The sequence below is a fragment of the Gymnogyps californianus genome, chromosome 17 (assembly GCF_018139145.2).
Source record: "Gymnogyps californianus isolate 813 chromosome 17, ASM1813914v2, whole genome shotgun sequence".
NCBI lineage: Eukaryota > Metazoa > Chordata > Aves > Accipitriformes > Cathartidae > Gymnogyps > Gymnogyps californianus.
This window is the reverse complement of record NC_059487.1, coordinates 10,680,335-10,707,842: the sequence shown is the minus strand read 5'-3', so window position 1 is coordinate 10,707,842 and position 27,508 is coordinate 10,680,335. Positions and strand designations below refer to the sequence as shown.

Sequence of the window (27,508 nt, the reverse complement as noted above, 5' to 3'; positions counted from 1 at the left end):
ATATCTGTCCGTTTTGACAGGACATCACTTCAACTGCACTCTCTAAAACCTTGGGAAGAAATGTTCCTGGGGATACTCAGAAGGTTCTTTTGGCACACCATGCATTTCATCTCTGGTTACTCTATCCCGTGAATTCGTTTTTTGACATTATGAACCCTTAAGGCTTTATTGACTTGCACGATATTAAAGCAAACTTCTGTCGATAACACCTGATGGTGATTTCCTGATTCCATGAAGTCAGTGACAAAGGTTTCATGTTGTTTCCAGGAACCTGGATTTCACTGGATTTTTCCTGCAGTTTGGACAAAATTTGATAATGAGCAAGTCCAAGTCATACATGCTAGAGGGTGTTTTTTTGTTTACTATGTCTTAACTGTAGAAAGTATAATCTCCTTATTTCCCTCAATATCCACTGTTTTTTGGAATTAAAAGATTATTTGTTTAGACATAAAGCTGATGGAAAAATGGAGACGGCTATATTAGATATGGAAGTTGTCAGTCCGGGAATCTGGAGCAGTTTAATTCCAGTTCCCTAGTTACCAGCAGCCTTCAAAAGTCAGAGATAATAACGAGAATGGTTCTGCTTTGGAGATTTCCTGCTATAAACAAAACGGAGGGAAAGGCCACAGTGTTAGCATTTGGTTGGCGTGGTCTGCACTATAGGAATGAAAGGTGCCAAGAATCATTTATGAGCAAAGGTAAATATCGAACTTAGGTGAGATCTGAGACTCTTCTGAGTTTGTCTTCTCTGCGAGCCGCATTCACTGAAGCTGGACGGTCAGGTAATATTCACATCTTACTGTATCAATAAAGGTGTGTCTGCTGAGCGGGGACTGACACACAGAACAGATACTGGAATCCGTCTGTACTAGTTTTTAACACTGCAAATATAGATTGTGCAGTGGAAGAAAAGTAATCTTATTTTGAAGCAAACAATTTTTAATTGTTATAGCTGTGAAACAGCAAGAAAATAACTTTATTGGCTATTATCATCACTCCCTTCACCTGTATGTACACATATATGTGTATGTATACATACAGACAAAAATCTGTATTAGATAAGATCTAAACCAAAACACAGTAATATTTATATCAGAAAGTAATCTCTCAATAGTATCCTCTTCCTGACACAGAAGCGGCTGTTATAAAAATAAACACCTGCGCTTCATTTTAGTACTGGGGCATAGGTTGAACCAGTTAGTAATTGAATCCCTGCTGAGATTGTCATGCCATTAGTTTGTGCTACCACTACTGCTAAGTGGGAAGTTTTTGCACTGGGTTGTATAAGACAAGGAGAATTTAAAAAGAAATAATATTTCAGAGTGATAAATTGATGCATATTCATCAAAAGAGATAGGGAAACACAGTTACAATGAATATCTGTTTGTTTTGTAACTGAAACAAATATAGTACAGTATCTTGATGATCAAATGTTGGTTTTTTTTCTGTTCATCGGCAAGATAGATACATATTCTAAGCTGGTCCTTTATCTAAATGCCCTTGCATGGTAATATTGGGGATGCTGTCTTTCCCTTTCAATGAAGAGAAGCGATGGAGTCAAGTAATGAAGAACTTTCTATTCCAGATTGACTTCAACACAAAGACCATTTTTAACATTGAAAAAGGAATTATTAAGAAACAGTTCCCTTTCTCACAAGTCAAAGCCTGTGAAGATACTGAAAGGAGGCGCTTCAGCATTGTGTTTCATGGGCGACAAGATTATGAGCTGGAAGCAGTGTCTCTTGATGATAAAAGGAAGGTAAGTTTTTACAATGTCATAGACAGATTGCTATAAATAACAGCTAATGTTATGGTAGTACCCAGCAGGTCCCAATCATAAATGGGAATTGTTATGCTGTGCATTGTGCAAGCAAAGAGGTAGGTATGTCTTTATTCCGTGTATGTTCGTACATAGAACAAAGGGAATGTGAGTTCAGGATAAAGTTTGGCCTTAGGATTTTGCCACAGTTCGCTAGGACTGAAGATGTAAGGCCAACTCAAGACGCGATAAGAAAATGGATGCCTTTCTTCAACTACACCTTGAATGTAACTGGTCTGGGATTGTATTAAAAGCAGCAAACAAAACTGATGACATGCACAGTTGAATCTTAATTGAAATTTTCTAAGCAGTTTTTTTTCTATATATAAGGTATTTATTAAAATGCATGCTTTTAAGAATAATGAATGAGGCCATCCTGACACTGTGAAAAGAAAAAGACCTAGTAGTTCATCTTTTACCATCAAAATACACTGAAATTATAAAATTATCAGAGGAAGACAGCCTACGTACAACTAGGTATTTGTTTAATTAAATCATTCAGTGTTGCAAGATTTTGTATGAGCTGTTTCATTTTGAGGTCTCAGCTCCTTTTGAGTTCTAGGTTCAATTAAATATTCAAGTAGTATAATTAGACTCTACACTGAAACTTGAGAAACTCAAGTCGTGGCATTAGCACTAGCTTTTCACCTGAATGCAGATATCCCGTGTGTTCAGGGGTGATCAAGTCTTGGAGTCTGTGTCATCCCACTGCTGAGGTGCTGAATCCAGCTGCACAATTTAGGTTGAGATACAAACTCAAAAAGCATGGAAGAGTTTGCATCCAAACTTCTGCTGTGACCCATTTTTAAGGGCTTTTTGCAGAGAGATTCATCCCTCCTGAAACTTAATGGTTCACTCCACATGCAGAAATTTTTACTGCAGATGAACAGTACCTCATGGTTGATTAGCTTAATTTTCAAAATAGATTACATTTAGGAGAAAAGCTCAAAAAGGTACATGTATTCTGTAGTAAGAACACTCAAATACGGCCCTGTATAACAAAAAGAGTGCTTTAAATTCACACCCACCTTAATCCATGCTATTTTCAACTGTAGGCAAGCCTTCATTTTTCTAATGGGTTTGTTTGAGATTTCAAGCTAAATCAGTCAAATACTACTTGGGTTTGAACTGAGCTGAACAGAAACTTTGTCCTAGATTGCTTTGTATATGAATTAAAAAAGTAAAATTATGTTTTACAGTAAGCCCTCCAGAATAAAATTATATTCTCCTTACACTGACAGGTTTAGAACTGTGGGCATAAAACCAAATTGCAGTTAAGTAAAGTAGTTTAGCATCATAGAAAGACCCTAGTTATTTTACGTTAATTTATTCTACCTATTTGGCTGCTGCTTACAGTGTTGTCTATCATTTTTATACTTGAAAAATCTACCTATTAATGTCTTATTCAAGGGAATTAACATGGAAAATATACTCTCTCTGCTGCCACTTATTATACAGATAACATACCTTCTGAGCAGAGTTATACAGAGCAATTCGTACAAGAGACCAGCAGAGTCCTGCTCTGGAAGACCTGCAGAATGTGACGTGATACATGAAGGACTGCTGGATTTGCAGCAAAAGACTTTCACATCCACTGAATGGGTGAAGTACGAACTGCACTTTCGTAGACCTCTGAGTTGTGGATTTTGTCGAAATTTCTGATAAATACTTTAAGATTTTAATTTGCCGATAATAAGTTAATTATTTAATTGCTTTTTAAAGTTAAAAGATGCCAAATCTACATGAGAGAAAACATTGAAATTAACTGTTAGTGCAGCAGTGGTATCCAACAAAATGAAGTTCTGGTGTGTGCTAGAGACTGCTGTGTGCATTACTAACACAAATATATAACGGTGATGGTGCTCAGAGTGATTTTAATGGTGGGGCTTCTGTATGTGACCTCTTTACTTTTTACTCCATTTTCAGTCATAAGGAAAAGGAGAACAAGACTGGCAAAGCAGATAAGGAGTATAGGAGTCCTGCTAGAGAACACTGACTCACACTGGCCAAATGGCTGCCCCCAAATTCATAATTAATTCTTGTAATGTTCTGAACTTCCCTCCTGTGGGGGTGACCAACCATAGCGGCCTAATGGGGTGGTGGTTTCAGAGACAGGAATCATTATTCAGTAGGAAACGGACTGTCACCGCCATTTCATTCAGCCCCTAAACCATCACAGATAAGCATGACTTCTGCTTCCACTTATTCTATTACTGAACTAGTGAACCAGCCACAGTGATTTTACATAGTTTCCTACCCATCCTACAGACAACCCACCCTTCCCCTGAGCCAGCTCCTAAAATACCTGGAAATTTTTTATACTATCAAAGGAGAGAGAGAGAAAAAAATCCTTCTAGCAAAAACTGATGAAAAAAAATTTAACACTGTAATTATCTGCACAGGGCAATTATCTCAAAAGACTTCACAGTTCACAGAAAATGATTTTAATTGTTTTTAAAAGGCTACCGCTGTATGTCTTGTAAACGCTATCCTCAAGTGTGTCCCAGGATTTGTTACCTTGCAACATTTAACAAGTTTGTTAACAAACAAAATTGATTTTTATTTATCTTGTGAAGCAAAGCCCTTGTTGCTTTCTTCTTGATATTAATCCTCTCTTTTTTTTTTTTTTGGCAAAGTAAATAATGGTGGAAACATCTGGAGATCCGATTAAACTATAAGTCCCTGCTTTAAAGAAAGGAGAGATCAATATAACTGCCAGCTCCATTAAACAATTCTTATCACTTTGACTGTTTATGTGGGGATAGATGCAATTTATATTTTATGTTTAATTCTTCTGGAGCAGCTAAACGTATTTAAATTCCTCATAGAACACCTTAATCAACTAGCCACACCTTGAAGAGAGAGTGGAGGAAAAGAAAGGTCTGATAGAACTGTCAGAATGATAAAGAAATGCAGTAACCCTCAAGAAAAATGAGAATGCAAATGCTTAAGTAAGAATAAAAACCACATACAGTAAAGCCCCACTTGTTGTTGAATGTGGGACCTTTGTTATAAGCAGCAGAGCAGAATCCTAGAGGAGAGACTGAAGCAGAAGATTCTGCTGTAATAGAAGCTGTATATGGTCAGGCAATTTCTGCCAGGATTAATTTATCGTTTAAATAGGCAATACCCAAAATTTGGCTCAGCCACTTCTGATGGAACCCCTTGAGAGCAGAATACTTTGACCCTTTCCTGCCAAGCGACTCGTGGGAATGAGGGGGGACCAGGATCAGTCCTCATGGAGTAAGAGCATGTGCAGAGGCATTTCCAAAAGGGAGAGTTACTGGACTATAAGATTGGGCACTAACTTATATTACGGTGACTTGTTTAGAGCTTGGTGGCAGTGAAACCTGGAAGACACAGAAACTCTAAAGCCTTGTCATATTATGTGCTGCTCAGTCACATAGTGAATTCCTTTAAAAGCTCCTAGTCCAAAAGACCCACCATCCCAAACAAACAAGAGGAATAAATGGAGTGGGAGGGACAGAGTGTGGCTAACAAATTAACAGGACTTGGGTGATTTTTAGTTGATAGTCAGATCTCCTTAGTTTTAGCGCTCTCATTAGGCATGGCAGGATGGAAGTTCATATTTTATGTCACAGTTTACTTATGTGTGAGATGAGAATAAGAAGCCCTTATCTCAAAGGTTTTATGCTTAGTATTGATATTTTTTGACTGTTCCATGGAAGATGCTATAAAAATGCGGAGACTTACTGATATTAGAAAATGCTTTAACAAAGGCAAGGCTTGTGTAAGTAAGTAGTTGGTGAAGAATGAACTGTATCTCCATTCCTTGTCCTTCAGGTACTTGGTACAACTACGTGAAGGAGAATTGACTTTGTATTCCATAGGTCTGGGAGGACAGAACAAGAATGCAGACCCTATAACAAATACAATTAATTTGTCAGGTGGTAATGTGAGTGTCAGCAAGGAGAATGGATGCAGTACCTTTTCAGTCCAGACCAAAGAACACAATTATTTGTAAGTATGGTTGGTAATTAATAATTTGTTAAAGCAGAACAACTGAAAACAAGGTCAAGCAACAGAGAATCTTAATGTCTCACAACAAAATACAGCAGTGGAGAAATGAGGCCATCAGAATTACATAGATAACCCCTTCCGTTGCTATGCAGTGATTTGATGAGTATTTTAAGGAGGAATCAAAAGTACCACATTGTGGAATTGAGAAGATACATTGAAATACTGCCCACAAAGACTTGTCTAGTTGTCATGTCAGGAGCCAGTGAAGAGATGTATCATTCAGCTTGATAGGACAGATGTGTGAACAGGTTCTGACTAGCTTGTGCAACAAGCACGGTAAGACATAGCACACTGTTCACCTTCCCCCAAGGTGGAGAAGAGAAATTACGAGGTAACTGCACCACAAAGTCAATATATGGCAAATCTTCAGCTCTCTAACCTTAGACACGTAAGCAATTAACTCTGAAAAGGTCAGAGTCAGCAGCACTGGGCTCCTTTGACAAGTAAAGCTGCTGAACATCATTCTGCTTAAATAAGAAATATCTGTGGCTATATTAGTCAGCATGTTATTTACACTTCCTTGGGCTTATATATGACATTCTTAAATTTCAGGTTTCGAATACCCTTTACTGTCCAAAATAACAGGACAGAGGATGCTAGCAAGCTCCAGAATGAATGGGTGTCTCTCATAGAAAGGTACTGTCCACTGTGCAAGGGTGCCTCACTGCCTCAGGAGGGATCACAAGGGTGCATCTCCTCCGAACCAGATTATGAGGATTTTACTGTACCTCTGAATGAACAGAAAGAGGAGGCCCTCCACTTTAGTATGAGTTCTGCAACAACCAGTCTGAACAAGTCTTCAAGCCCCCAGACAAAGCCTGCAGAGGGGGAAGCAGCCCCAGCATCACCATCTCTTCCACTTCCCATAAGTAAGGCAGAAGTACCACCAGCCCCACCTGCGTTCCCGCCGCCCTGCAGCCTCTCTCCATTGACAAAGAGAACCAAAGCCTTTCACTGGGATGTTGTTCCTTGCGATAAGGTGAGGATGAAAGTGGTGGTAGCTGTTAAAGAACAAAAAATATTGTAACCTGTATTACATGTATAGTTATCATAAAAGTACAGCTGTGCCACAAAACAACCTGGATGCCCTTCTGTATGTTTGGATGGAACAAAGTGACTCTGTTCTTTTGGCTTTTTGTTTACCCTGTCACTCCTATATTTTTAGATTCAAAAATCTGTCTGGGGATCATGTGACCCATGCAAGAAAAAAATAGACATATCCAGACTCTGTGATCAGTTCCAGATCCAGGACATGACAGTATTTTCAGGCAACGAACCTTCAGTGAATCAACACATCATGTTAGATCGAAAAGTTGCACATAACTTCAGTAAGTGTATTAATAAGAACTGTGTACTCCTCTCTGGAAGCCTGGGGTGAGCACTGCATGCACTTTCTGTTTGTACTTTCTGCCATTCCATAGGCGAAGGAGACAAGCTTGTGTCTAAATCATCTTTTAATTCAGTGCCCTTCTACTCATTCATAAAAATAGACCTCATGGCTCAGTTGCTCTAAATGTGGTCCTTAATGATGTAGAGTAGAAGCACCAAGCCTCTCCTCCTCTTGTACAAAACACGTAGATGTGCTATCGAGCTGTGATGCTGTCGTCTTAGGGCAGACATGTAAAATCATGTATGATGCCTCTGAAATCGATGTTAAGACTCTGACTTCAAAGACTTTTCAAATTTTGTGGGCTGGCCAGGTAAAAGAAGTCAACAGAAACAGCTCAGTAGCTAGCACTTTGAGTACTGTGCTCAGTCTCTCTCCTACATTGAGTTCAAGAATATTCATGTAGGTGTAGATGGGTTGGTGTAAGAAGCCTTTGAGACAGCTACAAGCCAGGTCGCAGGAACTCTCTTGGCTGTTCTCTGGCCAATAGCTTAGACTTTGAACAGCTGTCTTGAATGATCATGAACAAGATATATGCAAGAACCCTTGCATATCCAGGTATGATTCTGCCAAAGGCCCGACCTAGAACAGTCCTTCACAGCTAATGAAGCAGTTTAACACATAGTTCTGGTCTTGCTAATAAAATGATGTAAAGGTCCTTCAATTACTTTGATGAGAAGTGGTAGCTATTAAAGGAGCAAGAGTAATTGTTCTTCAAAGACTACTCTGATTTCTATTACAGAAATGGCTTTCCAAAAATGTTCTATAACCTACTGCTGTTTTAAGAAATGTTACATGTGTAAAGAATTTGGGGCAGTTAATGTTGAAGTTTTAATGATTTCATCTTTATGAATATTGATAAGAAAGAATATACTTTGGAGATCGTGTAAAATTTTAATTGGGAACTGTAAATGGAGATAACTTGTTGGAATTACTGCATCCATTGACTAACAATTTGAAGGGTTAAAAGGAAGTGAGTGACACGAAAGTGCTGTTGCAGATAAAAAGAATCCTGTAACAGCACTTTTATGTAATAAATTATTGCAGTTTCTTTGAGGAAATTTATTTCTTTTGGTTTGCAAATAGCACCATTCTTCCTTTTGGTCCTATTCCTCTTACAACTTTTTTCACTGAGACATTCTACATTTGCTTCTTAATCTTATCCTTAAAGTCCCATCAGTGAGATTTTTGGCATATACTTATTATAACGGACATTACTTAGATCAAAAGTTAATTTGATCCTGAGAATTCTGATTAATCTTCCTGCAAGTGCTGCAAACCACAGTTCTTAAATTAACGAATAAAAAGATGAAGCTCCAAAACACCAGTAGGTTAAAATTTCTTGAGAATTTGAGTGGGTTTCTGAACACAGGAGAAAAATGAGAATTCTAAGAGAAGTTCTACACACTAAATTCAAGCCCAATGTATGAGAAAATGCAAATAAAAGCTAAGTTATCTAGTGGCTTCTTGTAGACAAAATAAATTTCTGCTATACAGAGAATAGGTATCAGAGAGACAAAAAAACATCCTCAGATTTCCAATGAGAAAGTTTTGGGCGACACTATAATGTATATGTTAGTCCAAGACTGTCAGGTCTAGTGGGTGAAAAACTGACTTAGGAGTCAAAATACCAGCTTCTGCGACTTGATTGGTGCCTGTTTCTCTGTATGAGACCCACTTTCCCATATATACAATCCTTATTTTGCCTAGGAAAATAGTTTGGCCAAGTCTGATGACTAGAATTTATTCAGCAGCTAATTTCAACTACTGAAAAAGTTCAAGAAAATATTAAATGCTTTGTAGACAGGTGGTGAAAATTTTAAAATCAACATTTTACTACGAGTTATTCACTCTGTTACGGTCCGTAGACATCGCCCCACCTGAAGAGTTACATGGTTTAAAAGGCATAGGGACGCAAAAGATATAAGGCATTAAAAACATAAGAAGGAAAAAGGGAAGATTCTGCCAGGCTTAGCACTAAAGCTAGATCTTATAACAAAATTAAAAGGATGAAAAGTGTGTCAAAGGAAGAATAAATGGTATATACTCCATTGTCCAACAGTCTCCTGAGAACCATTAATAGCTGATTTGGGCCACGACAAGTTCCTACGACCTGAAAAACTCTATTGCTTTTTTGAAATGGAGAGGAAAAAAAAAAAAAAAGGGTAGATCATATACATCCTTCCTGAATTCTCCTTCCCCATCCCCTTGTGCTGCTCAGAGGAGTTCTGTCGTAGCAGAGACCCTAGGACAAGTTTCATGCCAAAACTGAGAAGCATTTAAACCTTTTCGCTTTCCATGCTGATGCCTTCTGTTCAATTCCTTGTGCTTCCTTTTTTACCTTCATCCTTTGGTAACGATGATGGAGACAGACAGTAATTAAAGAATAACTGGCAAGACAAAGTAGTCTTTTTGGAGCAACAGCCTTACAAATGATTCTTCACCCGTTTGGGGAAGAGTACAAGAGAAATATATATGAGCAAGTACTTGAGTACCTTCCAATAGCAGTATCTTGATAGTTCTCTCTTAAGCATTGACTGTGTTCTGACAGAAATATATTTTTGCTAGACTACTGCTATGTATATTTAAAGAAAATATGAAGACTGAGTTTTTGCCTTAGCATTAGCAGCTACTAAGTGTTTTGGTTTTTTTCTGTTTTTTTCTTTCTTTTCTTTTTTCTTTTTTTAAATCTGGAAAGTGAATATGAAATGTTTTGGTGATTTTCCTTCCCTTGAGCATTTTCTTCCAAGTAATCTAAGAATCATTTTCCTCCAGACATTTTTCTTAAAAGTTTCCGTATAAAACCAAGTGAGCTGAAAGAAAAACTATACATTGTACATGAAGAGAGTGGTGGACTTACAGATGAGCAGATTACAGCACTAAGAAGGTAATCTTTGAGGTTCAATTGTTTGTTTATAATATATGCTACCTTTTGGAGAAGGCATAATCTTCTGCAAATAACACGAAGTTCAGGGAAGATGCTACTGAGACATTGGATCTATCCTGACTGTGAATAGAATATTAGGGTTGCACACAGAGATCTCAGTCCTTGCAACTGAGATTTTAGAGTATGTCCCCAAAATATCACTTTTCCCCATGTTGTGTAAGAAGGGGGATTGCAAGAAATGACAGTAGGTCTGACATGATTTTGTGAACTGGTTACAAGGAGCAGAGTTAGTAAAAGAATAAGTTGTGGCAGAGAGCAGGTGTAACTTGATGAGACGACTTTACAACATCTCTTACTACAGCCTTACTGTCTATTGTGGGATCAGAAATGAAAGAAACAAAAGGAATCCTTTTCCCTATTTAAAACTGGTTTGCAGAGGAGGAAGCCAGACAAGTGTTAAAGGAGCTTCATGGGATGAAGGGATATTAAGAATATCAGTATTTCTGAGTGGCAGAGATTTGTGGGTTTAAAGCAGAATGCAAATTTCAGTATCTTTAAAAAAATTGAATTACTATATGGACAGAAATAGATGTCAGGAGTGTAAGCAAACTATTGTCATGTGAAATTTGTAGGAACTGGATTGTATCTCTTTGAATAGTTTAAGACATAGAAAGAAAGGAAAGAAGTGGGATCCTAGAGTAGTGTCCATTTTACATCCCAGTCCCCATGTGATACTGTACCATTTCATTAGACACATTCATATGAAAATTTCATGTGCAATTGTTTCTTGCTTCAAAATGAGAAAACATTTGAGTTTTTTGCTAGAGCGAGCTTGGAAAAGATGATGCTGGCAAAGAAAATGAGGAAGGAAATAATCAATTTTGCTACTGATGTGTCTACCTCTTGTGGAATGAGTTTAATTCTGGCCTTAAAATCCTGATCCTAATCAATACATCAACAGTGATTTTAAAGTGTGCAGAATCATGTCTGTACTTAGAAAGTGATGTGAACAGGAAGAACAGACAGGTAACGTATGGAATTAATGTCATTGTGTGAGATTTGTATGAAGCTTGCCTGAAGTATGAAGGGATATGGACAAGACATTGAATATTTAAATGTTTTAGAATCCTAGAATCATAGAATAGTTTGGGCTGGAAGGGACCTCCAAAGATCATCTAGTCCAACCCCGCTGCAATAAGCAGGGACATCTTCAACTAGATCAGGTTGCTCAGAGCCCCGTCCAACCTGACCTTGAATGTTTCCAGGGATGGGGCATCTACACCCTCTCTGGGCAACCTCTTCCAGTGTTTCACCACCCTCATCGTAAAAAATTTCTTCCTTATATCTAGTCTGAATCTACCCTCTTTTAGTTTAAAACCATTACCCCTTGTCCTATCGCAACAGGCCCCGCTAAAAAGTCTGTCCCCATCTTTCTCATAAGCCCCCTTCAAGTATTGAAAGGCCGCAATGAGGTCTCCCAGAGCCTTCTCTTCTCCAGGCTGAACAACCCCAACTCTCTCAGCCTTTCCTCATAGGAGAGGTGTGCCATCCCTCTGATCATTTTTGTGGCCTCCTCTGGACCTGCTCCAACAGGTCCATGTTGTTCCTGTGCTGCGGACTCCAGAGCTGGGGTAAACGTACCAGTGCTCTGGAGGAAGCATCCATGCTGCCCCAGTGCTTTACCAGTTATACCCCATGCTGGTGCACAGCAGATTATGAGCTGGTGAAAGGTGCACAGCCCCACTGAAGGTAATGGAGCTCCATTGTCTTTCAAAAGCTGACCTTAAAGTCTTCATTCAAAAAAGAAAGATCTTACTGCAGTACTGCTGTTTCTAATTGCAGTGGTGGAATTGGTCAGGAGATAATTGGAGTGAAATGTCTTGGACATCGAGAGTGCTCCCAGTTACACATGTGGCTGTCTCTGGGGAAACTAATGGTTGGAGCTGGCAGAAGTGAGGAAATGCCTCCAGTCCTGCAGCACAGCAGAGTGCTTGGGGTCTGGCCATGCCCAGGGCCAGCCTCTGCCCTTTACGAGGGCAGCCTCTGCTTACATCTCTGTTTGAAGGAAAAGACTGAACACACTCCGTTGTTCAAGCCCTAATACAGCACTGCAGATTCAGTCCAGGATCTCCACACTGTTGAAATTAGTGTAACACCACTGAGATCACTGATTTATTAGCATCTGGGCTCTTTGCCATCAGACAATAATAGTAATAATAATGATGGCAATGAAGCTTGAAAGATTTTATTTTTTCCTTGAAGATTTCAGTCTTCCTTTGATAGCAATAATGCTGAGAAAATCTTTCTAGCAATGGAATGTGTAAGAGAGATTGGATGCTGCATTGCTATGTGCTATATAGGATCAAGGATTCTGTTCCCGGGATTCTTATTTATTGCCAAAATCTAGGAATGCATGTACAAATCTTGTAGTGAAAGGAAGCTTATTTTTCCCCACCCCAACAGTTTTAAAAATGTTACTGAAATAGATGAGATGCATTGTGGAATTGGCATGATATGAGTAGCGGGACACTTAGCACTTTTGAAGAACTTTCTGCTTGATTTAGGTGCCATGGTTGAAAATTCTACCGTTGAAAACTGTGTCCTCTAGTTAATTGAGAACCTGTGGTTATGATAGGAGTTTAAACAGGATAGTCAGGGACTGGAAAATTCATCTCTGTGCAAATTATACCTGTCATATTGTCTAAGCTGAGCAGGAGGTCTAAATTCTACTATTGTAAAATGAAAAATATTTAAAGCCAAATCCAAGATTACCTTTTCAAGACTGTGACCAGTGAGCAAAATGTTCTGCTCATGTATCCAGTGAAGGTTAGTGGAGCTGGTGGAATATTATTAGAAGCTTCAGGACTTATTTTGATATGGAAACCTTTCCATAGTTCTCTGAATGATTCTTTATCCTGATGTCTTAAAATCAATAGCAAAGCACTCTTTGTCTCTATAAACTTAATGTTTCAGAACAGTGTGAGATTTTTCATTGCACGAATTCCTTTAGAGTTGCATTAATGTAAAAGGATATTTATGGAATGCATTCACATATTCTTGTGCTTCCTTTTCCATGGCTTCCATTGTTTAGTGCTTTAAGCGTTAAACCTAGATAATCTGTTAGTTTTGTTTCATATACATAATACACTAAAATAATTTGATGGAATTTCAGACTTCTGATTAAATGAAGATATTTGCTGTCAGCTTTAACAAAAATGTTCTTTGAATTTTCTTAAGAAGTTAAACTATTTTTAATGATAAATAAAAAAGCTTTCACTTGCCAACAGATAACTGTTATTTTAAAATGAGAATTCATTTTTTTCTTGATGGTGATGAATAGAATATTTTGTAATCTGCTTTAATATAGATTTAATAATTCAAAACCCAGCAATTATTCAATTGAAGTGTCATATTAAATTATTGACAACAGTAAAAAAAAAAAATCTTATTATTTGTCCTCTATTTAACATGTTAAAATTTTTGCTTTATTTTTTCCATCTTTGAAAAAATTTCCTTACTTTTAATGAAAACGTATATCTATCCCCATGAATGTTAAAGCACACTTGCTACAAATTTAGTAGGTTGTCTGCAGAGAAAGAAGAGAAGATAGTAGACCTGAATACTTATTTAAGATTCTTAACACTCCTCATATGTTAGCTATAATCGATTTCATTTTTCTTCTTTAAGATATGCTACGAATTCCCATGGTGTATCAGTCAGACAGATCTCCAAAAGTGGGGAACTGTGGTGGTGTGAGTTTATTTTTCCAAGTGGAGGCATGTTTAAGGACATCAGTTTTCTAAAAATCTGCAGCTCTGGACGAAAGTTGCGGGTCTGTGTTACGTGCTATCACAACAAAAATGAGAAATGGATCTTGGATGTGATGCAGCACTTAGAGAGACAGAAACACCATTACCCACTTTTGTTTCATTGGCAATTAAAAAAGTTTTAGAGGTAGGAGTCGGTCAGACCATGGGGCCCACTGGTGAATCACACCATAGCATGAGCCTGCTCTGCTTTTGTGCTGGTGTATCAAAGAAGATATTGCTGGAGACAAGCTGAGCCAGCATGGCCATAACTGCTCAAAAAGTGTATTGTTTCTAGGTGCTTTTGGAAGGTTCATCCAATGTATCTGCAGATCATTTTTGCTTTCCATCGCATAGTTGGAATGTCTATAAAGTTCCAATGGTTAAAGAATAAATATGCGATACGTAAAACACACTAAACAGTAAGAAATTCTAATGCGTGGAACAGAGTGATTGTTTTATGTTACAACAATATAGAACAAAGAGGAAAAGGACATCTAATTTTCATTTACTGTTTTACAGATACATGCCAACGCCAAAAGACGCAGAAAGGTACCAGTCATTCAAGGGGTCTCCTTCAGAGCTGCATGTGGTTGATCAGTTTATGTTAGAGGTAAGAAGGCACAGCATTAAAAGACACCACACGCTATTTCTAGCACACTCTCTTCTAGATAAAACCACTACAAGAAGCTGTTGTTTGAAACTTAAATTTACAATTATCTCAGCCAGAATCAGTAAAAGAGCATCTATCTGATAAAGAGTCGAGACAGGTAGATACCAGGAAGAGAACTGTATAGATCCGTTTGCTTCTCCAAGTCACACGCCCTCCCCTTCCTCCAAAGTAGGAGCTGATTTATTCTGAGTTAGATTTCCACAATCTTTAAGCGTAAAATTATATGCATTTAACTATTCTTGTTCACTCAAGAAGTGAGTGTCATTGATTTTAATAGTGTCTGGCCCTACTAGCATACAGTGTCTTCTTGAATTTGCACATGCAAATGACACATTCAGGTATGTGATTTTTATACTTGCCATAGTATATCTACAGACTTAAGGCCTAGAAAAAAATTAATAGATGAGCACAGAAATTGGGAAAACTATAGTGCAGCTGAATTACTCAATAACTTATGAAAGATATTGTCATGGACAGATATATATGCATGTTTTGGTATAAACATGGGTTTTGATTCCCTTTCTGTTCAATTCTATGCAGATGTGTAAAATCCCCCACTTAGGCCAGAGGTTGGATCTCCTGCTTACCATACGTGAGCTCCCTGTGAGCATGAGAGATTTGGAGCCTGTAAGTAACATGACTCCTTCATAGTGTGTTTGTAAGCAAAATCTACCAGTTAGATAGTAGAGGGCCAACTGGCCTCAATGCCTTTCAAAGTGCTGTAGTTGCGGAGGTTTTGTTCTGGTTTTGCCCCCCCCCTTTTTTTTTCCCTATAGCAAAGTATCTCACAGTCCATAATGTGAGCAATTCATAGTGTAATAATCCAGGCAGCCTAGTGTATAAAAAAACATTTCATGGCACTATTCAAAAGTAACAAGCAAAAAGATTAAAAATATTTTAAAAAATCTCTCTAGGTCATGACTTTGATAGCCAAGGGATTGTAAATTACATGAAACTGTTAGAGACAGGCTACATTTGAAAAACAGTGGCACTATTGGCTGGTGCACTTGGAATGCTTTTGGGAATCCAATTAATTTTACTGTGTTTTGTTAACGAAAGTATTCCACAGCACTGGTTCAAAACAAAACACAGTAAAAAAAAAATGGAGACAAATGAGGGCTATGATATGCATGTATATGCATGTATGTGCATTTAATATCATCCTTATTCCACTAAGGTTCAAGAAGCAGTTGCTAATGTGCCTGGCAGTGGAACAGACATCCACAAGGGAGGGAGAAAAGAACAGGAAAGGATTGTCAAATTTTTATTTGGGGTTGTTAAACTTTCCTCTTTCTTTGGCCAGTGATAAGACAGAAGCAAATTTCACCATTAAAATTCAATTCCTTTTGTGGGGAGGTTCTTGCCCCACAAGCTGAAAGAATCAATCTAAAGTCACAGATACTTAGAGCAAGTTTATTCGACCAGCATCTCACAGACATTTACTATTTTCAGAAGACTGAAGGAGGCTGTTCACCCTAAGGATTACAGCACTGAATTGAAATGTTGCAAACCAGAGTTCAAGTCCCTTTCTGCATTTTTCAGGATGACCTAGGGGTGGGGGGATGCAAATAAACAGTGTTCCAGTCTCACGGATTGCATCTTTCTGTTCCAAACTGCTGCCTTGCCTGCCAGAGTTCGTATATGCTTTGATTCAAAGCAAAGTATTTCAACACGATTCTGTTTCCATGAAAATGCTCTCATTATGCATGGGAATGAAAACAAAATTTGAAAGTTCTGCAAGTCCGAGTTGTTACCCTTTGTCTGGCTGTGATTAAAACCATAGTAACAGTGAAAAAACTCAGAAGAGGAACAGATGGAAAACACTGGGGAGATGCACAGATTTCTGACCCTGCCTGGTACAATGCTTCACCTTTGCTGTCCTCCACTGAAACCAAATATTTGAATATTTGGAAGCTATTATATGTGCTGTTAGCTTTGAAGGATATTTAACATTCATTGAAGAGCTGATTAGTTGTCTAAGTATTTTCGTACTTATGCACACTAACGCATGTTTGTAAACCATAGATTATACACCTAGAATTCTATAGAACAATCTGACTATTGGCTTTCAGCACCCTCTGGCCCTGAGATGCGCTATGAATGTTTTAACTATGACTTTCAGCTCTCCTGCATGTTTCATCCTTTCCCTGTTTTTAAATTTGTGTGTTGGTGACTGATGAAGAGAGGTGTGGTGCTAAAAAAATAGAAATTTCCTAATCTAAAACAAAACCACCTCTTGTATCTATAGCCCTAGAAGGGAGGTGGCTTCACTGGGAAAACAGAAATTGATACTGAGTTTGATTACAGGAAATTATTATTCTTCCTTGTGGGGAAACTGTGCTAAGAATTTTGATAAGATAACAGTCTTCAGCTGGTATAAACAGAAGGGAGGGAGGTGAAGGATGGAGAACCTTATACTGCGCTTCAGGCTATCTGCTTCCCCTGATGCCTGATATTTGGTGCAATCTGGTGCATTCAAACAGCAAAATACTTTTTCTTCAGAAGCATTTCTAAGAGATGAAGTCTTTTTGGCAGGGCTGGTTTGGCAGCCTCCATCGAGGTGGCCTCCATCGAGGGCAGGGTAACTGTGCCCACAGTAGCTTTGTCTTGGTGGGAGACTTTTAAGTGGTCCTGCCTGAAAGCCCCTGGCCCGTTCCCCCAGGGCAGTTGAATAGGAAGCTGAAGTGTGACTTGCTTCAGGTGGGGACAATGAGGCTTTTGGCAAAGGGAAGGTATAGGCACCATTGCTTTACTCACATTTTCAATTTGAACTGAAGGAAGATTTGTGTGTTTCAGCTAATAAACCAGAAAATCCAAGCGAGTAAGCAGCTGCAATCCAGCCAGAAGTTTGTTGCTGTCTTGGAGTACATTTTAGCCATTGGGAACCTTTTAAACGAAAAGGCTGGAAAAGAGAAGGCTAAAGGATTTCGATTGTCGTCTTTGACCAAAGTGAGTAAATATTTTTCTTGCCATTAAAATCATCGTATTATAGGGTGTATTAACCATTAATATTAACTCAGTTTTGCCCTGAATGTGGGGAAAGGCAATCATTTTTAATGAGTAGCTAACATTTTAACATCTGCTCTTGGTTACACTAGAAACAAAATCCTGTTTAACGATGTATTCTTTAATGTGTGTTATAACAAGATGCATTTCCCCATTTTAGGCAGCAGCACTGGCTAGATGGGGGCATTGTGGTGTTGAACACACTGTGTTTCTAATGAGGTAGAACATCAAAATGCTGACTGCCCTGATATTAAGATCCCCTGGCTAGAAGAGGCGTCTGAGCTGCAGGCCCCTGGTTAGATGCAAGTTTAGATAAATTGTACTTTGCAGTTTTGTGCAGAGCACTGTTGTACGGATCCTCTTCGTTTCGCTGTGGTCAGAGGCTGTAACTGCAGCATTTCTTCCGCGGCAGTTGCACTTTTTATGGCACTGGAGTAATTTCTTAGCGCTTCATTTTACTCCAATGCAAAGGTCTTTTGCAACAAGTGGTACAACGACATTTTAAGGTAAAGTTTCAAAAGTAGAATGTAAATAAATTAATAAATTGAAAGGAGGTGAAGTTTGACTGCAATGGTTTTAACCCACCCATCATTGCTCTGCTGGATGATTGAATAGGGGATGAAGGTGGCAGTTGTGATCTTTACTCTTTCCTGACAGAGATCTGTTGTACAAGAAGCATTGTCTAGCTCTTAGTTCTCTAATTGTCTCTTCACTGAGCTACCACTTGTGTGACATTAGGCTGAGTTTTCCATTAATTTTAAGGAAACTGCTTTCCCCTCTTCATCAGAATTTGCCATCAGAAAATGCTGCTACTGAGCACGGGTTTTTTCCCTTCCTCCAACCAACAGTGGCAGAGCATCATATTCTTATCCTAAAAAATAAGAAATAGATACAAATTTCCTAAGCTGCCTCGTACCTTTAACACTATTGTAAGATTATGCCTGATCTGTAAATAGAAAAGAGAAGGATTTTTATTTTGTTTTTGTAAGGTATCTTTCCCATCTGGAGACTTTAATATATGAGTGAGTGATTTATAACTCCAGTGACAATTCTGAGACACAACTTGCATTCTTTTTGTTTTTTATATATAATGGCTGTAATACCACATCTATCATAAAGAAAAATGCCTGCAAAATCATTTTCTGCCACAGAGCATCTTCCCAGATTCAATTAAGGAACTTTGCTATCTTCATGAACACAGCACGCTGCTTTTAAGTGGAAAGGAGTAATGACTGTGTTTGGAGGTCCAAAATCAGTTGCAATCAATTAGGATACCTTAAGTTAAAAAAGAGCCATGTGAATAAGACGACACAAAAGAACAAGGAAGGTCAACAGATATGAAAATGTAAAGCTGATCTTAATCAAGAATGTCTGTGAAATGGCAGATTGAAAAGGAGAAGTTGAATTTCATTGTGTTTGTTATTCTTGTCAAATTTACCTGGGAGCTATCAACATCCCTGCTGTTCCTTTTTTTTTTTTTTTTAAGTACAATAGCTCAGTCTGTTAATTGTTGCTCTATTCTATTTGCAGTTGCCTCTGTTGCGGGGTAAAGAGAGGACATTCACCTTGCTTCATGCCCTTGTGGAACAGATCTTCTTACATGAGCCTGATCTGGCTGAATTTTCTCAGGAGTTGACAGAATTTGAAGCTGTTCCCAATGGTAAGAGGAGGGAGGGGAAAAAAATAATCAACAAATAAAAAAATGAAGTCCTTCAACTTCTGTGGAAACTCCCATCCTCACAATATGAATGATAGTTATTAGCATGTTTTTCCCTCTCTCTTCCTTTCCAGCTTCCATGAAGGGCCTCAGTGCTGAAGTTGATGGTATGTAAATGTGGTTTCTAAATTCAGAGAAAGATTTTCATACATTGTGCAGTCATTTGGAACAGGTTTGCATTGCACTTCTGCAGTTGTAAAGAGAGGTAAAGGTTCAAAACATTGAGGTAAAGTGTTGCTATGGTGATACTTAACCTGCCATGTTACTGTGAAGAATTTAAAAAAAAGAAATATTAAAGTGTGTCCAGGTGGTTTAGAAATATAAAAAATATACTGCCCATGGCAAATAGAGTGTATCATAAACTACAAATGTTAAGTGATATTAGTGCTCCGTCAAAGTTACGGCTGTAGCGGAGTCTACAGGAGCAGACAATGCAGCAGGAGAAAACTTCCTACACTTCAGTCCTGAAGTTCAAGAATTTCTTCGAACCAAGCTGGTCTCCTTCTCTAGAAAGGAGTCCAACGCTAGTGAAGTCGACAGGAGGGAACAGAATAAGGTTGTTCCAATGTAAGATAGATTTTGGGAGACATTCACAACTTACCATTGAACAGTATCATAAAGTGACCAGTGAATTCAATGGATTTTAGATTGAACCCTTTGAGAGCTGATAGAGAAGATGTACAAGTGGATGAAAATGACTTGTATTATGTTGAAAGTTTATAAAAACCTATCTTTTGAAAATGTGGCATGGGTGTTGACTGTAACTACAGACCAATATATCCTATTTCAGCCTTTGATAACATACCTGAATGACAGTCGCTCTCAGCTTTTGGTTTGAAAAACCCTTGCGCCTATTCTGCTGGGCTTTGGGAGTCAGCCAGGCATGTAGCTTGAGGCTACTAGAGTGTGTTTTTATTCTGTTCCAAGAAATTCTAATCAACTGTTTAGGAGACATAAGTAACTAAAAATAACACTATTTACCTTCAGTCACTTGTGTTCTTCGGGGACAATGTTGGTAGCAATTCAAAATCACTAAATATTTTAAAGACAGTTTTGGAAAGTCACGGGTAAAGCAGTACAATGGACACCAGCGGACAATGGTACCAAAAACTGTTGGCAGCTGTCAAAGGTGGTGAATTGTGGGAACTGGAGATTGACTGGCCTCTTCCCTCCGTGCATTCCTGATGGGCCCAGCATAGTCACTCTTATCTTCTGAGTCCCATTCACCAGGGCAGAGAGGGAAAGAGATGGACGAAATACCACTGAACCAGCCTTTCTCAGCACGTAGTTCAAGGCACATCCTGGGGCTCATCTGCTGCAAGTGTTGCATGAGCACAAGGGGAGGAAGACACTACACTGCAGCCTGGTCAGTTCAGGACCGAGCCCTTGGAGCCAAGGCTGTATCCGCTTCTCCCCCCATGTCACACCGTGAGAGCTCCCACAGGAGCAGTCCGATGTAGTGCTTTGTGCCAACTGACAAGATTTCTTACTGTTACATAGAGTAGATTTTTTGTTCTTTTATCTTTAAAGGAACCCTGAACTTTCTCCACAAAAACGTAGGTTTGAAGAATGTTATTTTCATTGCTGATCCCAATGCTCGAAGCTAGGAAAGGTCAGATTTACGGCTGCTGCATAACCATACTATTGACCTCTTCATTATTCTGCAGTTGCTGTGATGTGATCACATACTATTTATTTCCATGAGACCCATGCCTCTTTCAGGATTTCTTTTTCAAACCAGAAAGTTAATATTCCTAGATGAATGTATTGTAGACCCATATTCTCCTAAATTCTCCATGTGTCCTAAATTAGACATTTGCAGTCCTTTGGACACAAGTGCATGCTAGTGAAATTTCTCATTTTCTTTCTCTTTTGTTAGTTTTAAAAAAAGAATTGGAAAATGTTATTCAGTGCAGGCGGCTTATTAAACCCAAGACAATCAAGGCAACACCCCAGGAGTCACAGTTCTGCAAGGAACTAAAGGTAACATTATCACAACCTTATTGTGGGCTGGAGGTAAAAGATGAGTAATCTGCTTAGTTTGTGCTGAGACCTGCCCTGACAAAGCAGTCAGGAGCATTTGAGGGAAAGTGGCCTTTTATTCCCCTCTGATAGTGTCTCATACTATAAGCTGCAGCATGGGAAGGGCTTTTCAGAGTTTCTGCGTCTCCTGCTTTTGCTTCACAGGCAAATGGGCTGGAGTGGATGAGGAATAGGTAGCCCTATGGTTGCCCATAATAAGTGCTTTGGAATGATAGTAATTTTAGAGCATATATGAATTTGTAATAATTTCCTCTGCCCTCAGGCAGAAGGGAAAATAGCATAGAGAACCACAGAATCATAGAATCATGCAGGTTGGAAAAGACCTTTAAGATCATTGAGTCCAACTGTAAATCTAACACTGCCAAGTCCACCACTAAACCATGTAGCGCCACGTCTACACGTCTTTTAAATACCTCCAGGGATGGTGACTCAACAACTTCCCTGGGCAGCCTGTTCCGATGCTTGATAACCCTTTCAGTGAAGAAAATTTTCCCTAATATCCAATCTAAACCTCCCCTGGCGCAACTTGCGGCCATTTCCTCTTGTCCTATCACTCGTTACTTGGGAAAAGAGACCATCCAAGAAACATCATCCAAGGGCATGCCTAAATGGTGAGTATAGGTTGATCTAAGATGATTCTGCCCATGCTAGTGGCAGAACAAGATGGGTTGGAGGGCACAACGGAGAGGTGGCTGAGTAGGCTGTAGAGAGCCCAGTTCTGGCCAGGAGTCAGCAGAGCCAAACACAGGGCTTATTAGCTCAGGTACAGGGAAGTTCATTAACGCTCAAGAGCACTGTTGTGCTAGTTGTGAACAGGACTACTTCCAGTGAAGGCGTTTCCCACTCTGTGGTGTGGACACGTTCATCTCTGCTGTCTCAGATATCTTTGTGCTGTGCTTCACTGGCTAGTGTTGGCATCTGCTCATTCATACGTTTCCTTCTCCCTTGGAAGAGCTCAACAGGGTGCTTCTTCAATACGTATTAAGTTGTCGAAAACGTATATGTTACAAAGGAACCATGATTAAGAAATTTTATTTCAAAAGTTAAGTTTCTAAGGCCCTGTTTCTGCCTCCTTAAGAACTAGCAACTGGGAGCGTTTGCTTCACACACGAAAAGGCTAGACTTTGCCAAATGTGGGTAGAAATTAGGACCTTACGATGCTTATCTAGTTCTGCCAGTTTTAATAGATTTAGGTAGTGTCATTGGATGGTACAGTAAAAAATTCTCTAACATTGATGTTTCTTTTTTTGTCTTTGATGTCTTAATATTTGCAAGGAAATGTGTGCGCTTGATGTATGCTTATCTTTTGTGAAATGTGAAATTTTTGTGGCGTGGAAATTTTGACTTGAATTATCTTGTTTTCACTGCTGTTTAATTCCTGCTTTAATATTATGCTGCTATACCAAATTAAGAAGTTTTATTGTATTACAGGATTTAATTCAGAAATATGAAGGGGATCTATCCCAGCTGTCAAAAAGATGTGATGAAATGAAGAAGCTTTATAGCAACATACTGGTACATATCAAATTAAAATGCAATGAAAATAAATCTACATTTCTTTAAAAAAAAAAAAGGGGGGGGGGAGAAAGAAGTGCAAGAAGTTCCCGTACTTCCACATGCTTTATAGTTATACTGTCCGCAGAAACTGGAAAAAGATATCACATCTAACAGTGGTGGAATGTTTTGAATGAAAATCTGGCTTTTATTTTTCTTGAGGTCTTACAGCCCACTGTTTAGAGGGTCTGTGGCTCAAATATCAAAAAGAAAAGTAGATGTTCAGCAATTTTATAAATTCAGTGAGTTTCACTGTTGAATTTTTTCAACATGTTACAGAAAACATGTTATGGAAAACCGCATGTTTTCTGGTTCCTACCAGCAATCATGTCTTTGGCTGGTAGGCAGCTGCAAATCTTCTGTTACTTGGGCTGAGGGGTTTTTCTAGTGACAAGCTTATAGTCCAGGGCATTGATTTAGCTACTGTTATTTGAGTGAGAGGGAGACCGAGATAGAGATGTTAGTAGTAGCACAGATCTAAAAATGAGCAGAGCAGAAAGGAAGCTCCATGGGCAGAAGATTTCTGATAAAGAAAATGTCCTTGTTTGTTCCTATTATATTCCCCCACACTTGCACTGGAGAAGCACCTAATTTTCTCAATCATTTTTTCCTCTGAACAGAAGCAACCCATCTAGGTCCAATACACTAGAAAATGTTTTTTGGGTCAGAGGGTCAAACCAGAAGGAATGATAAAAGCTCCATGCTGCAATTTTTAACGACATAGCGTGTAGATTCCTCATTTAGTACAATGTTCCTGGAGTGTGACAGAAATTCAGGAGGTCTCTGCTATGGTAACTATTCTCTGGCAGAATAGTCACACTAGGAGGTTTTAAGGAAAGGGACAGATTTGCTGAAATGGAGTGCTAATCTCTAAAACTGGAATAACTTCCTGGTCCTGGGATTAGGACATGGCTTTAAGTGGTGGTGGGTTTTTTTTGTTTGTTTGGGGTTTTTTTTCCCTTTTTTATGAGAGAGAGGGATTAGAAGTAGAGAAGTTTTATGATAGGCAAATGTTACGCAGAAGATGCAGCCAGGAAGACCTTTGGGGACCTATCTGAACAGACATTGAAGATTAGCAAGATGTTTGAGCATGGAAATTTAATTGGTAGTGTTTTACTAAAAGTAATATTGTAACAATGTGCAAGGGTTTCTTTGTGTCTCTTGCAGCCTTTCACAAATGGGAAAAAAGCCTCAGTGTAGGGTAGCAAGCCAAACTTTTATGTAGCACATAGATGAAGAACTCTGTCCCAAGCCTTCAAAAAAGGTTGAAGGACTGGGATAAAGCAAGAAGAAAAAAAGGTGGAAAGAATAGTGTAAATGAGAGAATTAACAATTGAGTTACATGAGTGGAAATGGTTGAAAAGTATTCACTAAATTTAAAAGTGGGGAGATTTGTGCTGTAAAACCTTTGGGGGGACACTTCTTGCATGGAGTATGGAAGAATCTGACCCATTTTACCTAAAAGTCATCTTCAGAAGGAGTTAGTGTTGTGTGGCTGGTCCTGCTTGCAGAGCTGTGTCATGCCCAGCGAGCGCTGGATGTGCCCTCCTGCATGCGCGTACTCTGCCATACTCCTTCTGCACCGACATTGTTTCTCTCCAGCTGCGTACATTCAGCCAGGAGGCATTACGCATGTGATGCTGTGCTACAGATACATGTGTGAGGCTCTTTGCTTTCCTTTCTTGTATTGGAAACTCTCATCTGAGACTCTTATTTGCATCTGAAGAGGATTTCATTTTCCATGTAGCTGGAAGTTTCCTCAAGTTTCAACCCAGCTGCTTTTTGCCCTCCCTTCCCCATTATTCTCTAAAGTTAGGCATTTGATATATTTCTCTCCCTTAGAATGGATTTTTTTTCCCCTGAATAATGTTCTTGCTAGACGGATCTTTTCGCATATTTATAAAGCAGCAAAAATGTAAAGCAAATATAAAATAGGATGAGTGATCAAAGACCAGGCTATCATCTCAACAGCACTAGGAAGGAATAGTCCAGCTTACCTGCGGGAATATCTGATCTGGAAATGTGTTGTAGGTAGCCATGGAAATCATGTTGCACATAAAACAAAAATCCACAGGCCTACCTTTATGATTTTATATTCTGCTTATAAAATCAATAATGACCTTGGCATGTGACGCTTCTATGGAATGAACAATAAATTGGGGATAACTGCCTGTGGTATAGCTGTGGGCTATCAACTTCTCACAGATGGTCATTAGCTCCACGAAATGCCCCTCTCATTACTGTTCAACTGATGGTACACCATGGGTGAGTGGCGAGGCATGCCAAAGATCAAAGGCTTGGAGCACGCAGGAGGTGCAATTAGGAACACAACAGGCAAAACTATTAATCAGGTGTCACTGGTTAATGTTAAAGTTTTTGTGACTGGATTATACGTGAGTGGTTTCTTTTACTGTGTTTCTGATTTCCAGGCAGAGGGTTTGCTCCTAAGAACATGTTAGATGATCTCCAGGTGAACCTGTTTAGATAATGACAGATACCTGTCCGAACCTTTCCGTGTACTTCAGTTGCAATCTGAAATACAACTTCACTGCTGTTCAGCCTTGGGAGAGCTGTATCCCCCAATTACAGAGTAGCTCTCAATTACAGCCAAGATAAGAACTTGTAGCAACACAAGATGCCTTTTTAAACCTTTTGATGAAGCCTTTGGAGCATGTTCTCTAAATTTGTTCTGCTCAATTAGAAAGCCGTTGCAGGCAGAGTTATGTTCTTTAACTCATTGATCCCATTAAGGGGAAATCTTTGAAAATGATGACAAACCTCTTGAATAAAACCTTAGCAACAGATTTAATATGAAAAATCCTTTCCTATCCTAGAACTAGAGAACGTATGTGGAAGTGATTTTAGTTAATGCAGGAATCGCTCTCCTAGTACTGAACTTTGTAGCATGAGTGCCTTTCACCTCTTGTTTTATAGCAGAGCAGACATGATGCCAATATTATTCATGTCTTTTTCAAAAACTTTCCATCTGTTCACCTTTTTCAGGTGAAGGAAATAAGAGAACAAGGCAAGGTGGCTCTTTGATAAATTACTTTTTCTCCCAAAAATGTCTGCTTCCCTATGAATATTTTTGTTTGTTTGCAAAGCAAAATGACAGAAGAGGAAAACTTTTTGGCTTGAACATGCTGCTACCATGCCCACCGTGGAATATAAACCATTTCCCTAATGTCTGCATTTTCTTTTATAAATGGGTTCATCTAGCAAACTGCAGAGCCTGGAAGCTTCATGATTTACTGATTTTGCTTCTCTTCAGCTGGAGATCTATAGTCCAGCCAGAGAGGCTGGGTTATACAGAAACCCGGGTGTCGTGGTTTAACCCCAGCCGGCAACTAAGCACCACGCAGCCGCTCGCTCGCTCCCGTCCCCTGTGGGATGGGGGAGAGAACTGGAAGGGTAAAAGTGAGAAAACTCATGGGTTGAGATAAAGACAGTTTAATAGGTAAAGCAAAAGCTGCCTGCACAAGCAAAGCAAAACAAGGAATCCATTCACCACTCCCCATCGGCAGGCAGGTGTTCAGCCATCTCCAGGAAAGCAGGGCTCCATCGGGCATCACGGTGACTTGGGAGGACAAACGCCATCACTCTGAATGTCCCCCCCTTCCTTCTTCTTCCCCCAGCTTTATATGCTGAGCATGACGTTCTATGGTATGGAATACCCCTTTGGTCAGTTGGGGCCAGCTGTCCCGGCTGTGTCCCCTCCCAGCTTCTTGTGCACCCCCAGCCTGCTCGCTGGTGGGGTGGGGTGAGGTGAGAAGCAGAAAAGGCCTTGACGCTGTGTGAGCACTTTATTTTCAGCAATAACAAAAACATCCCTGTGTTACCAACACTGTTTTGAGCACATATCCAAAACACAGCCCCATACCAGCTACTATGAAGAAAATGAATTCTGTCTCAGCCAAAACCAGCACACCAGGTTACTGAGGTAATTCAATGACAACTCCTGGGGCCACTTTTACTTGGGAAGTTTTGGATCTCAACTTGCTGGAGATTTTAGCCGGCTCTAGGTTTTCTTCTTCTTCTTCGTCTTTATTATCAATAGTGAAGGTGTTTAACTTTTCTCTTGCTCTTTTAATTTCATTAAGATGCTGGACATGGCTTAGATTACTTGGATATACTAATGTTAAATATTCTTCTCTTTCAAATTTACAGGTAAAATTTGGGGAGCCGCAAGACCTAGACTCTCAGGAACTATTTGGATGGATATCTTCATTCATTAGTGAGTTTAGGAAGGCCTGTGCTGAAGTCATGCCATAAGGACAACACAAATCTTGTAAAGAGGTGAGGGAAAGAGAAGTCCAGGAAACAATATTTAATTGGTTTGAAAGCTTCTCTACTAGTAAGTAGCACATAAACAGTATATAGTCTGTACAGCAGACTTGATTTTGAGAGATATTCAATTTATAATGTGTAATTTGTAAGTGGTATTTGACTTGTAGGATCACAGATCACTTATGAGCCTCTCCCTTATTTTTTCCGATGTACATGCTTTTGTACCTTGAGATGCCTGTATATTTAGAAAGGAGACACTTTTGACATTTTATAATTTCTCTTTTTAAT

At 39.1% G+C, this 27,508-nt stretch overlaps 1 protein-coding gene across 1 annotated transcript; it reads left to right on the top strand.

The window, feature by feature from the left end:
* Positions 1–5,754: 5,754 nt before the first annotated feature.
* LOC127023483 (uncharacterized) lies at positions 5,755–27,205 on the top strand. Its single transcript, XM_050907598.1, has 12 exons — positions 5,755–5,813; positions 6,413–6,839; positions 7,026–7,188; positions 10,023–10,134; positions 14,463–14,553; positions 15,154–15,240; positions 17,410–17,562; positions 19,150–19,279; positions 19,411–19,443; positions 21,216–21,319; positions 22,811–22,894; positions 27,101–27,205. Exons 1-12 carry the CDS (start codon positions 5,755–5,757, stop codon positions 27,203–27,205), a joined length of 1,548 nt encoding a protein of 515 aa, XP_050763555.1.
* Positions 27,206–27,508: the final 303 nt, after the last annotated feature.

Excerpts from the sequence above, each read along its gene's own strand:
- LOC127023483 (XM_050907598.1), top strand. The coding sequence starts at position 5,755 with ATGGATGCAGTACCTTTTCAGTCCAGACCAAAGAACACAATTATTTGT. Across the intron at positions 10,135-14,462 it reads CAGATTACAGCACTAAGAAG|ATACATGCCAACGCCAAAAG; the intron begins GTAATCTTTGAG and ends ACTGTTTTACAG. Across the intron at positions 21,320-22,810 it reads AGTTCTGCAAGGAACTAAAG|GATTTAATTCAGAAATATGA; the intron begins GTAACATTATCA and ends ATTGTATTACAG.